The 13,966-nt window shown below is 41.5% G+C and overlaps 1 protein-coding gene across 1 annotated transcript in view; it reads left to right on the forward strand.

The window, feature by feature from the left end:
• Nucleotides 1-13,966, forward strand: part of CDHR3 (cadherin related family member 3) — a 31,485-nt gene that overhangs the window by 9,244 nt on the left and 8,275 nt on the right. The window contains exons 5-14 of the mRNA XM_050325093.1: nucleotides 53-147; nucleotides 253-357; nucleotides 3,946-4,094; nucleotides 5,459-5,648; nucleotides 5,958-6,126; nucleotides 7,627-7,726; nucleotides 7,870-7,968; nucleotides 8,605-8,831; nucleotides 10,537-10,708; nucleotides 12,257-12,501. Of these exons, the coding sequence (XP_050181050.1) occupies nucleotides 53-147; nucleotides 253-357; nucleotides 3,946-4,094; nucleotides 5,459-5,648; nucleotides 5,958-6,126; nucleotides 7,627-7,726; nucleotides 7,870-7,968; nucleotides 8,605-8,831; nucleotides 10,537-10,708; nucleotides 12,257-12,501 (1,551 nt within the window). The remainder of the gene's footprint in view (nucleotides 1-52; nucleotides 148-252; nucleotides 358-3,945; nucleotides 4,095-5,458; nucleotides 5,649-5,957; nucleotides 6,127-7,626; nucleotides 7,727-7,869; nucleotides 7,969-8,604; nucleotides 8,832-10,536; nucleotides 10,709-12,256; nucleotides 12,502-13,966) is intronic.

A 13,966-nucleotide genomic window follows, 5' to 3' on the forward strand; every position in this document is an offset into this window, starting at 1 on the left:
CGAAGGGATGTTTAAATATACAAAGACTAATTCCTTATTCTCTTCATTTCAGTATTCACTGCTCCCTACAACAGTGCCATTCTTGATCACGGAAAGTGGAGCCATTTTCTCCATGAAAGAATTTGATTATGAGAAAGATCCACATTGGTGAGAACATATTTTATTCACATGTCCTATTAGCTTACAGTAGTCAGAGAAACGTTTTCCTGCATAGCCAGAGAACAACTCTCGTTTTGTTTTCTTATTTAACAGTTACTTTTTAAATGTAACAGTGACAGACCTGGATGGACTCAACTCAACTAAAACAGTAAATGTAAATATAATTAACACCAACGATGAAAGGCCTTACTTTACCACGTGAGTGAAAATTTTCCATTGCACTCAAAATGTAGATGTTTTTCCAGGTTTACTGCTTTGGCATCAATGAGATGGTGTAACGTAAGGGCAAATAAATATAACAACAAAATATTACTGAAAAAAGTATTTTAATTTGGTTATGATTCCTATTCTTATACTGGAAAGCTTTGTCCTAATTTCCCTCTTTTATTCTTATTCATATTCTTAGTAGTTTAGAGTTCTCCAGGCTCTGCCTTCATGCTAAGAAAAGTCAAACAAGCTTGTTTTACTTTTTGGCATTTAGAGAGGTTATAGGTATGCAGAGACCTTTGGACAAGTTCAGACAAGGAGATTAATTTCAACCTGTGTGAATACAATCATCTAGAATTTACCCTTTATGCAGGTGTGCATTTCACCATAACGATGTTTATTCATGCAGAAATGTCTAGACATAAAAAAGGTCTCCCTTTTGATCTGTCTTCCTCTTCTTCCCAGGCACACTTGTAAACAATCCCAGGGATTTTTTGAAACATTTTTGACTCTTACAGTGTCATAAGCAGGAAATTGTGTCATAACACACAAGTCAGAAATAGCTTTGAAGACTAATGGAGTTTTAGTTGGAATCAGGAATATTGTTGGAAATTTGGAAAAATGGGAAAGAAAATTAATGTGCCACAGGCAGGCTATTTTGTCGTGGAAAGCACGATGGATGGTTGTTTCTGAAGCAGGAGCGTGACAATTATTGGAGTCAATCTGACTCTGTTGTTGATTAATCTTTGTCACTTGCATGAGACACTGATGGGATTCAAGACGCTCTCTTTATGCCTCCTGATTCTGAGACTCTACAAGGGCCCTGCTGAGAATATTTATGGTGGCTGCTCTCCTGCCATCTCTGCAAAGGTTAAGACAGGATAGCACCTGGGGCTATGCCAAGACATTCCAGCCACCTGTTTGGAACAATCTTCTGGCTGTTTTGTGGAGCCAGAACAATGAACGGCACCTGGGCTGAAGTCAAGGACCGTGATGGGTAGAGGGCTGGAGAATCTGAAGAAACAGAAGAATTAAATGTTAGAAATAGGAATGGATTTTTGTTGCTGTTGTTGTTACTACTTATGTGATACTTGAACCTCTTGTCTGCAATACACAATACTCTTAACAGCCTGCTCCACATTACTGCACTGCTGCAAGCAGGAGAAATCTTCTTCTCAGTGCCAACCTCTGCACATTGTATTCTAGACTGATTATTCCCTCCAAATGTTGCCATTTCTGTGTATTTATTCTTATGTCTGGAATGCTAAAGGAGCCCTTTCAAATATTTGTCTACTTGTTTGAATTAGTGAAAGCTGCAGTGACTTGAGCATCTGTAACACGCAAATTCTAAGACTCAGTTCTCATATGGCATGAATACAGTCTGGTATTTGTTTGAATCTTCTCCCTTTTAGATTGACACTACAGACCAAAAAGTGCAGCTCAGTTTGTAAAGCACTTTAGATTAAATTACACTTCATGATCTGTCCTTAGTATGCACACATATGGTGTCTCCTGTGCTAAAATGTGAGCAGCATGCTGGGGCCATGTACTTTCTGACACTGTAATAATTAGTGCTGGGATGGGAGCTGGGGAAACTTGACGAGTTAGCAAACCTCCTTTATTTACCCCGATCAAAGCTGTCAAGAACGGGGTTTCAAAGGGTCTTTTTAATTGTTCCCACAGTATATGCAAGCACATCTGGTTTTGGTGTTCACAGTGCTCCGTTGGCATTCAGCCTTTTGAAATTCTGGCTGTTAAAATCCATGGAAAACTTGTGGAGTCAGGAAAACAAAGGAGAAGACAAGAAAACAAACATATGCTCCCTCTGCAATTACATTGCAGTGTCTGAAAGGTCTGCTTGAACCATCCTGTACAAAGCCATTGGCAGGTGGCAGACAGATGGACTACAGGACACATCCCAGACACAGTTGTGTAGGAAATGGCCCCCACTCCTCCCCAGTTGTATTGGTAGTTGGTGTTATGGGGATGTGCTCAATATTGTCCCACTTCTTCCTGAAAGATTTAGTGGGGACAGGACAATGACCAGCACAGGGTGCAAGAGGGTTGGTAGGGAAAGTTGAGCTGTGGTGAGTTTACTGTCCACAGAGAGGCTGGAGTTGTGGTTCCAGTGAGCCTAGGCAGTTCCTACTTTGAACCAAAAACCAGTTAGGCCTGTCCCTCTTATACCAGACATTTTGGGGTGGCATTTTTGGTACAAGTGAAGGGCATCTGTTACTGTTTTTGAATGAGTGAACCTGGAAGCAACAGGAGAACAAGGAAGGAGGAGATCCAGTGCCAAGAGTGAGATAGAAGCTTCATAAATACACTGACACCACAGCCTTCATAAACTCATTGTTTACTTCTGGCTGTTAAGTTAGGTATTTTTACTGGGAAAACCCTATGTGATTCCTCTCCTGTATGCTTGCCTCTTTTCATATAATCTGGCAGAACAGCTGAAGACAATGTGTCTTCTTAAATATTTTTAAAATTGCAAGTGAAGATCTGGAGATGTGGGATCTTATGTGCTGTAATTCTCTGCTCCAATGGCTAAGTGCCATATGATGTGTATTTTCAGAGGATAATGAAGGGCTCATGCTTTCCTGTACCGGGAAATTAGTTAAGTGGTGGCATCGAAAGTTTAGAATGTGCAAAAGGGATTTGGTCTTGAAACACACTACTAATGCTTTACTGAACTCTTGAGCATGTTCAACTCTCTTTGAGTTCTAGAAGCAGGAGATGCCTGTGTGTTTGTGTGTGTTTCAGTAGCATAAATCAAACTTCAGAAATTCCTTCCACAATTTTTGTGTCCTGGCCCATGCCTGTTTTTGCAAGTGGTTCAAGTTGCCTACCTGAGTACCCATGTGAACATGCAACTGCAATCACTGTAAGCACTCCTGTGCAATTACCTTCCAGACTATATCTGAGCTATAAAACTCAATTAATGGGAAATTTGGGATCACTGGCATACCAAACAGCAGCAGTAAAGAACCATTTTCTCTATGTAGAATACATCAGACAGACAGATGTTGTTGGGAGTCTGAGGCACGTTCATCTGTTGGGCACCCACAGGAGTTCTCCATGGCTCTGCCTACTACAGGGGCAACTCAGCTTTTCTGTAATACTGTTGTCCCCCAAAAGCCTTCAGCATTTATTAAAAAGATGATTAACTACATTAAACTTACTCTATTTTTGTTTTGCTCTTGGAAAATGAAGGAATTAAAGCAAGTGGCTTTAAAGCTGGTGGGTCTGTAGGGAGATGGAGAGCCTGACTTAACAGCCCCTCCCAACTTCAGCTTCCATGATTCTGTGAAAGTCAAATTGTTTTTACTGTGGAAAAGTTGCAGAGGAAGAAACACTAATTTGTGTGGCTGTGTCATGCTTTGTGAACACAGGGACACATACCAGTTCAGCTACTGCTACATGTCCAGCTGGCAGATATTTACCCTGACATGAAAACACCATCTCTGAGCCCAGTATGGCCATGGCTCTGCTCCTACAATTGGCTGCTCAGAGAAGTCCATAATCAGTTGCCCTTGTAACCACAGTGTGTGCTTTGCTGAATTTTGTTTTATCTTGTAGAAAACAAACAATCTATAGAATTCCAGAGGAACAAAGCCCAGGTGCCATTGTTGCCAATATAACAGCTAAAGATCCAGATGATGAAGACTCTCCCAGCAGACTTTTCTACAGCATCCAATCTTCTGACAGATACTTCTCCATAAATCCATGTAAGACAAGCAAAAATGTGCCTTATGACATCCAAAAAAACCCCACAAAAACCAAAAAAACCTGGCTACTTTGGAGAAAATGTTTTTGCCTTAGTTTTAAATTGACTGACTTTATTTTGTGGCTTCCCATATCAATAATGAATGCTCAATCCCTTATTAGGGTCAAATTCTTTGGTCACCTGGCCAAGACTCAGTAACATATCTTGAAGAAAGTAGATCAAAGGTGACTTCTTGACAAATATTGCCTTGTGGCTGCAGAGTGATGATCCCTTGGGTGGAAGTCAGATTAGATGACTTCTTTTTAATCTCTGAGAGCTGCAGTAACCCTTCTGGGGCTCTCAGAACATAGTTGTACCATAATGTCCTCTCTCCTGTCTGAAATCCTCTCCAGCACTGAGGTGCACAGCAAATCTATACCTCTGGTTCATTGCTCCATTCATGACCCTCCTCAGGTAAGGCTATCCAAAAGAATCCTCTCTCTTATCATGGTCCTACCCCCTTTGTGCTCTCTGGAGTCCATATATCTGTTTCCCAGTGGTTTTTGCTCCAGGTCTGGCATTCATTGACTGCTTTGCTCCTTGTCTGCTATTGCTTTAGAACTGCTTATCACAGCTGTAAGAGGTGCCACACAACGCAGTGCTGTGGGGGATCAGGGTGATCCTTAAATGCTTTGAATTCCCTATGCCCTTTGGCCACATATTGTCACCCTCCCCCTCAATTACACTTCAAAAGGCTGAGGATATTACACACTGTTCTTTTACCTTTGTGCTCTGGGAATAGTACTGTGCTGTGCCATAAAAACCTTCTATTTTTGAACAGGAGCTAACAGAAGTGAAAAAAAAATTAAGTGAATGGCTGACCAGAGCACTTGACACAGTCTGTCACAGCTAAGAGCAGCTCTGTTGATGTGTGAGTAGATTTGGAGGTGCTGAAGGATGCTTGAATGATAACAGTAGAAAGTGAAGCAGTCTTACTTGCTAGAGAGCAAGGACAGCACAGGCATTAGCTGCTCATTCTCCTTGATGCTCTGTGAATGCACTCAACTCTGACTTGCAATAGCAACTTGAGAATAAGGGAAACCTAACTGATTTACAAATGCTCTACTGAGGCCTCCCAGCGCCTATTTTTGAGCAGTGGGTATGCAGCCATTAGTCTTACTCAGAATGTTCACAGCAATTTTGTATCACTTGAACAAAAAAAAAAAAAAAGGAAAACAACTAAACCAGACATGACTTGTACAGAATAGAAGACTTTTTGTTCTGCTACCTGTCTGCTGAGCTACCCTGTCCTCTTGCATGTACACCATGACCATTTGTTATTTCCCCCCATGGTGAATGTCTAAGTTCTGTCTGCTTGCTGCCCAGCGACTGGAGTGCTGCAGGTGACCGGGAGAATCGACCGCGACGCCCTTCCACTGCGGCTCCATCCCAACATCTCACTGAGAGTCCGGGTGGAGGACAGTCCCAGCAATGGTCACGCCAGTGAAATGGAGATCACAATCGTTATTTCTGATATCAATGACAACCCACCAGAATGCAGTCCTTCTGCCTTCAGGTACTGAGTGTGTTATGCCTTGGTGCTGCCTCGCTGCCCCAGGCCGGTGTGCAGCCCAGGGCACATCAGTTGGGCTCCCCAGATCTACAGCTAGAGTTTCAAATGGACATTAATCATTAGCCTGCCCATTGTACAGGGCTGTTGTCTGTCACAACATATGGATCAGATTCTGGGTAGCTTCATCTATTGTTGTATTTAGATCTAGGATTTCAGTAAGAATATAAAGCAATGTTTTGGCACATATTCTATGAAGAGTTCAAAAGAAGAAATATAAGTTGCACTGATGGGAAACGTGTTTGTTTTAAACAGGAAAGAAGTAAATGAAAACACGGCTCCTGGGACATTTCTCATTGATCTTAGAAATTACTGTAAAGATATTGATGTTGATCCGTCAAACAATCAATTTAATTTCACTGGATTATCTGGCTTTGGAAGCAATAACTTCACTCTGGATTCCACTGTGTCTGGAAGACTTGTGGTCAGTCATTTGTGGTTTTATGTTAAATTATCCCATTTCAGAAGTCAATTTATGAAATATTGTAAGTTTTTTTTAATTCATTGTCTGTACAAGAAAAATAATTACTGTGATCCATTTCACAGTTGGTATGATATGGAGAATGACTGTTTTGACTGGATGTGAACTATGTACCCTTTGATTGGGTGCTTTCTAAGGATTCTACAGAATTTAATGAACAGAGACTGTTTTTTCCAGTTTTAAATAAATGTGATAGATATGATTGAAAAAAATACCCTTTTTTAGGGAGTGTGAAGAACCAGTTTTGATATGGGTAAACAGAGAAATCTGATGCTATTTCATACCCATTTACTCATGACAGACTGTGGAAGATCCTTGCTATTCAGCATGAAGAATTTAAATACTTGAGAAATCCCACACTCAGTAACGACTTCCCAGCTTCATTGGTCAGAATTTTAAAACCACTCTGAGTGGCAAATATTCCCAGAAGTGTGGTGGGGTTTGCACTTGTGTGATTTTTATGTCAAAATATGTGTTCCTTATGCTGACAGCTGCTGGCAAACTCACACTGGCCAGAAACCCCACTAGTTCCTAGACATGTGCAATAGTGGTTGTTTTGTTGCTTTGAAAAAGAACCATGGGTAACTACAGAAAAAGGGAAAGAAGAAAAAATAAGCATACTGTATAAAAGACAGGAGTGCTATGGGAGCAGTAAAATGATTTTGTATGGCTTATTTTAATTTTGGATCTAAGGTATCCTTACCAATAAGTACTGCCCTTAGTTGCTTCATCTACCAAAATAGAAAGCATTTTCTTTGCTGCACAGGATATGATTGTTGTCAGCCCTTTGAGCATTGTGTATGTGCAATGTAACAGGCTATCTGAAGTGACCTGTTCCTCCAGGAGTTTCCCTGTAGACTATGATGAACAGTGGATGACCATGTGTGTTAGTCCCAAAGTTTATGATGCTCTTACAGCAAGATAGAGTTCAGGAGATTAGGATTTAAATCTCCGTGAGCCACCATTTAGTAACAACTTGGTGCCTGGATAAACATTCGTGGCTGGACCTGATACATTTAGTAAATATCTGCAGGCATGAGCTCAAGGAGTAACTACTGCTGTTTAGCAATCATAGATTCTTGTTGAGCCAACAAAAGGCAGAGTAAATACCCAGCTCATTAAATGTGCTTTGAATCGACTAGGTAGAAGGTCAAGACACTATGATCCAAATGATAAAACTTCCTGCGCTTATGGGGAAGAAATTTTGTTGGCAGAAGAGAAGAGTTTTGAATTTTCAAGAGATAACAGAGCATGAATGTGTAGAAAAAAGCCTGGAATTCAATCCTGCAATCTGTTAATAGACTGTATTATTCCTGTAGAACAATACTGTATGTCCAAGGGGGAGATCACATTTACAGAATGCTGAAAAAAGTAATTACCATCCTGTGTATTGTGACTTCCCATAAGGAAGCATAACTACAATTGTGTTTCTTTTTAATTTAGATGACTGGAACTATTGATTTAGAGAACCCTGCTAATCCAGGAATTGAAGTTTATACTTTGACTGTTAGGGTGCAAGATATTGACCATCCCAACTACTCAAGCAAGTATCCCTTTTACATTGTTTTTGATAGTCTTCTGTGCTGTAACAGCATGGAGAGAGGAATACCATATGTATTTTGAATACATGCATGAGAAAATTTCACAGCCATACTTAACTCTGATTTAATCTTGTTATACTTCCAGATATCATCTACATTTACATCAGGATAAAACCAGTGAATGAATTTTTCCCAGTCTTCAGTACTTCATCTTATGTATTTAATGTTTCAGAAATTACTAAAGGTACAGTAAGTAACACCTAACATTATAGAAATAATGTTGTCATGTTGGTAAGTACCTCTTAGCTCTACCTGAATTTCCATATATTTAAATGAGGCGAAGGGTTCAAAGTTCCAGTTCAACCAGGGTCTCACCATGCAACTACCTACTATCCTTAAATAGACTAAACTGGCAAAAACTCCAATTGTACAGATGGAAGCTGAGACACAGACAAATTCAGCAATTGCACAAGAAATCTGTGGCAGTGCCAGGAAATGAACTCAGATGTCTTGTTTTAGACTGTCTTTCTACTCTTGCTAAATTAGCCTTTTGGAGGGAGTGCGGTGGTGCAAAGGAACCATTATAGACTGACACAGAAAAGGGAGGGCTCCCTTGGCCCAGCTATGGTGCAGTTCTGTTGTGGTTCTCTACAGACTCTTTATGTTTTGGTATTTACTGCTGGCAGGCAAGCCCATGCACAGGGGAGCCATAGCACAGCGCAGTGAACTAGTGCTTCTCACACCACTGCTTTAATTTTTTGGAGTGAAAAACTCTAAACCAAAATCTTTAGTTCAGTGTCATCAAGTTTTTGTTGGAACAAGGACTCTGTACCTCCTGTTCTTTAAAATGTTAATGAAATATGAATTTTCTGTCTCTCAGCTGGATCCAGCATTGGAAGAGTGCATGCCATAGACAAGGACTGGCCACCCACTATCATCACTTATTCCATTGTAGCAGGAGGAGGCACCAGAGATTACACAAATGTCTTCTGGATCAGCTCAACCAAAGGAGATGTGAGGATTTTAGCTAGATTAGACTATGAAACGACTCAGAAACACATTTTCACAGTACAGGCCTCAGACCAAGAGAAGTTTACAACAGCATCAGTGAGTAAATCCACTCTACTTCTTCCACTTTATCTAAGGTTTTCTGTTTTCTTCCTGGCAACAACAGTAAGACATTGGGCAAAGCACTTTGGTCTGTGAAGGGCAAGTTGAGCCCTGCACAGAGTCATATATTACTCAGATGAAAAAGGTTCATTCAGTTCACTCAGTCTTGGTTTATTTCTTATAAAAACAATTAAAGTAATATTTTAATGATTTTAACTCTGTGGGTTTTGCTTTTCAGTCTTTTTTTCTTATTTTACCTCAGCAGTGAAATTGTTTTCAGTGCCCTCGACAATGTAAGTTTTTCTTAATGGCTACATGTGTACCAGAAAATAGAAAAAAGACAGGGTCTTGAAGCCATGTAGCACAATCTAATAGTAACCATGCTTAGTGACAAGTCCTTTTTGGAACCTGTGCAGTGTCCCTTGGCCCTCAAACATAATTTTGATTTTGTCTGTGATGTTTTTTCACTGCAAAACATCCAAAGTAACGTGGGAATTGTGTTGCAGCCCATCAGAGTTGTGTTTTCATGGGTGGTACAGAGAGGATGTGCTAAATACCTTGGGGATGGGAGCTGGGCTTGGGCAGCCTCTTGGGTTAATGTCAGAGGGGCCAGCCCAGTACACGCAGCCTACACTGTGTCCACATGGCCTATTGGAGTTGAACCCTTACATGTGCCTTCCCATGACTGTGATCTAGTTTTTTCCCTGGTGGTGCTATCTGGAAGGATCCAAGGCCATGCCACGCACCAGTGATAACATTTAACAGCAGGGCTGCACTCAAGTTTGTTGCCCAGACCTATTTTATTCAGAAATAAAGATATTGGTGGTATACCCACAAAGGTCACTGTACAGTCAATTCTTTCAAAGAAACCCAGTTTCCTTCACAGACAGACTCCTTTTTACTTCTTTTCACATTTTCTCCCTCATGACTGCTTCACATTTGACTTTTGCACATCTCTTGGAGGTGACACAAGAATTAAACTTGCTTTTTATTCCAGACAAGCGCCACACATAGAGATGCTAGGTGGGAGGTACTTAATCTCTTTATCATCTACAATATTTCTAGGTGATGATAAATGAAAATTCAGCATCAGAAGATTTTAAGGATGGCAAGTTTATCTATTGCCTGACTAGGAAAGAACTTTGGGAAAGGTAACCTTTTTCTGTCAGCCAGATAATCCCAGCTGACATTAAACACATCTGGTGCTACTCAGGGTGCTCCCAGCCATGCAGAAGGTCATTACCAGCATTCTCTCTCACTGGGAACAGTCTATAAGCACTGTTGCTTCCATGGATCATGCTCTGAATTATTATTAAATATGCTAGGAAGCCTAACTGATGACTGTTTGAAATAGGTTTGTTTTGTTCAATAGGTTTGAAAGGGAGTTTAATGGATATGTCATTCTAACTATGATACAATTTAGGTTATTCAAATGGTCATAGAGCTTAAAAATCCCAGTTTTGGAAGATAGTTCAGGTCAAGGAACCTTCTCGCAGAGGAGCATTGATCACAAGAAGAATTGAAGCCCAAATGACGACAGACATTTTCTGGCAGGAACTGGATTGGAAGGGAGGTTCAGTGCTCTTCCACTGCTGTTGATCAAAAGAACAAAGTGGGCAAAGCCAAACAGTTTCTGAAGTTAATAAAATTCTGACTCAGCATAGTGGAGCAGCTTCAGCTTGCTATTGCTCTTTTCTTTCAGGTAACTGTGAATGTTTTGGAAGTAAACGATGAAGAACCAGTTTGTTCACCTAATTTCTATTCATTTCAAATCCCAGTCAGCTTAGCTGTTGGGACAAATATTAATGGCTTCAGGATTGAATGTCAAGATCGTGATTCTGATCCCAGGTCTTTCCGTTACTTCATTAATGAAGGTACTGTGTCAGAGTGTATTAGCTGGGAACAGTGAAAAAATTAGTGAATGCTTATGGTTCACTTAGATTTGTAAACAAAAATCTAACACATTTTATGTGCTGTTTCTCATGGTGAGCTAGTTGTGATCCACAGGTTCTGCACACCATTACTTTGCTGCTTATCAAAAGAGATGTCTCTCCACAAGTTGGCTGCCTGTGCTAGCACCTAGAACCATTCCCTTGCAAGACTGCATTGCCTACCACATGAATAATTTGGCAATTAATCACACAGTTGACACGAACTTTGGAAGAATGAGGTGGAATGATGTGCAGTGTCAAATTTCCCTTCCAATCACAGCTGAGCAAATTGCGAGGAATGATGGAGAGTTCTGTTACTCTGCATATCCCACAACTAGATGCTGGTACACAGTTAAAAACTGCTCAAACCTGAGTGTCCTAGGTCCATGCTGCATCCATTAAATCCCCATTTTAACAACCGTTGTTTGAACCTACACTTGGAGAACTGCAGTGGTATGGGATGACACAGCTTCACAAAAGAGGGAACACACTCTCTTGGGGCAATTCCTTTTTTTCTTGCTAAGGTGACTGCTGTGAAGGAGGGAACAGACTGTCCAGGTGCTGTGAGCATCAAAAGAGAGAACCTCTGTCCCACTGCAGCCCTTTGCTGCCAGACAGGGAGCTCTGCAGCAGTGGTACTGACACACGAACCTATACAACATCTGTGTTTGTGTTAGTTAATCAGGGTCTGCCCACAGGTCCAGTTCTGGCAGTACAGATGTGAGCTGTGCCATGTACTTATCCTCTGAGACACAGAGCAGCCCATGGCTGGTTTTGTGCTGTAAAGTAGGCGTAGCCTTCAAGGTCATGTCAACTCTGGAGCTTTATGGGGCAACAAGAACCAAACTAAAGCATATTTGGTGCATTTTCATGACTGACCTCCTGTATGTGTCTGCCCAGAGCCTAAGGCCTGGGGCTGTCCTACCTACAGACCAACCCATGAGCAGCTCTCCAGCTACATAGACAGAAAGCAGCAGGAGGGGACCAGCACCTCTGAGTTCTTCTCCCTGCCCCATGGTGCTGACAAAGCCCTGGAGGCAATTAATGCCCTGGAGGCAATTAATGTCCTTGAGTCATTAGCTCTCTTCTGGGGGACCTCTTCAAAGGCTGCCTCTTGGCAGAGAGCGAAGCCATGGACAGGGGCTGGAGTAACACTTCAAGGACAACCCAGTAGTAGAATGAGTCACAGTGTAGGGTCTTCACCCCAGCTGGGTGTTGTTGGGTGCTGCCCAGGCTGTAAGGACAGGTCATTCTGGTGAACTCTCGTGTGCCCTGTGGCTCTGAAGTGTTTTCACAGCCTCCTCTTAGCTATTTTGCCATAGAGGGTCTTATTCTATATCGTAATGCCTTTGTGACTCTATTGTTTTAAATTATTTTATACGGTATCAGAAAGATCCAGGTGCCATTCTTGTAAATGACATTTCATTGCACCTCACCACTTTAGTGTGGGATTGATTTTTTGGCATGTTGGTGTTACTTTTTTTTTTGCAGGCAATGAGAACAATCATTTCACTTTTTCACCAAGAGCCGGCTCCAATACATCTCGGCTGATTCTTGCATCACGGTTTGACTATGAGAGCGGGTTTGACACAAGCTGGATTTACAATCTGCGTGTCTACATAACAGATGACAATTTACTGTCTGTCAGGGACAAAACTACACATTTAATTGGAACTGGAACGGTGACTTTAAGTATCAGAGTTATCCCAAACCCAACTACTGCCATTACCACGACGGTAAGTTCACTGAAATTTATGTCCAGTTCTGCATGGCCTTTATGGACTAATCTCCACAGAACTGAAGAAAAGAGGGTAGGTGTATGCAAAAGGAAAGCAAAAACCTAGAGTGGGTCCAGTCCTGGTCACTGCTGAGCCCTATGCTCTTATGAAAGAGCCAAAGGTGCTTGATGTGCTTAGTGCCATGAAGCATTAGTCCCAGGTACAGAGTGTAACACGTGTTTTGTATTTCAGCTTCTAAAACAAAAAGGGCAAGTGGCCAAAGGACTGGGCACACTGCCATTACCATGCAACTGGAAAGTTAAAGATTTTGGCAGCTTCATTAATAAGGAAAGAGCAGGGATTAACCTTTGCCTGGAACCTTAAAATTACCTCATGCATTTTGCACTACTTTTTTTATTCAAAGCTATTCACTCTCCCAGCTGCCTTGCACTTCTGTGTGCTTCTTTAGCAGTGGAATACATTAACCTGTGGCTATTAGAGTTGAAAAAGACAACAACAACAACAACAAATCCTCATTACTTGGAAGGGTCTTTTCCCCATCACTGTCCTGTAAAACTTGCAGCAGCCTGTCAGGAACTGAAGCAGTTGTGCACAGCCTCAGCATGTCACTGAGATTTTAGCAGGTTTCAGACAACCAATCCACAGGGTTGGGAAGCATATTTCCTGATCTCCCATCCCACGTGGTGGTCCATAGCTGAGTTAGGGAATCCTGTACAGCTTTCGGCAGCCCAGATGGGATGTGATCGTGCACAGCCTGTGTCCCTGTGTCCCAGCAATACAGTTCACTCCTCTGCACAGCCATCCCAGGCAAGCTCTGGTTTACCAGTTTAATTTTGGAGCTGATTTCTATCAGGTTGGTGCAGGATCTGAGGAGAGCTTTCTTTTGTCTTGTCTGCAGAAGTGGCACAGCCTGAGGGTATGGACCACTCAGTCCCCATTCTTGTGCTGGTCATCTCCTATATTCCTTGCTGCACCATCTTCCATCATCCAGAATTCATCCATTCCCTGCCTGCCTGAAGATGGCATTACCCTTTTCTGTTTTGCATGCAGGAATGAAAATATGAGTATCCAGTGTAAAAGAGCTCTTCACTGTAAAATGGTCTGGGTCTGCTAGAGGCTATTGGTAACTGAGCCAGAAACGAAGGATCCAGCAAACAGCACATGCAAGTCTTTATGCTCTGCTATGAAAATACTTAGATCCAAATTTGCAGACTGATTAATAACCCTGTTATTATCCAATGCTCTGTTGGGAAGGAATAAATGGTTTTCTCATAGCCTTCTATTCCCCTCTACTTGATGTGGAAATGAAAAGTTAAGCTGAATAAACTTATTCTGCATTTCTTTCCCGTGCTTTACCACAAATACAAACAGTCTTAACCACATACCACAGCATTAAATCTGCCTCCCCAGAGATATCAGCCTTCCACTTTCAGTCTATTTTCCAGAAGAGCACTTCCATTAC

This window comes from Myiozetetes cayanensis, unplaced genomic scaffold (assembly GCF_022539395.1).
Source record: "Myiozetetes cayanensis isolate MyiCay16 unplaced genomic scaffold, myiCay2020 scf3, whole genome shotgun sequence".
In the NCBI taxonomy this organism is placed as follows: Eukaryota; Metazoa; Chordata; class Aves; order Passeriformes; family Tyrannidae; genus Myiozetetes; species Myiozetetes cayanensis.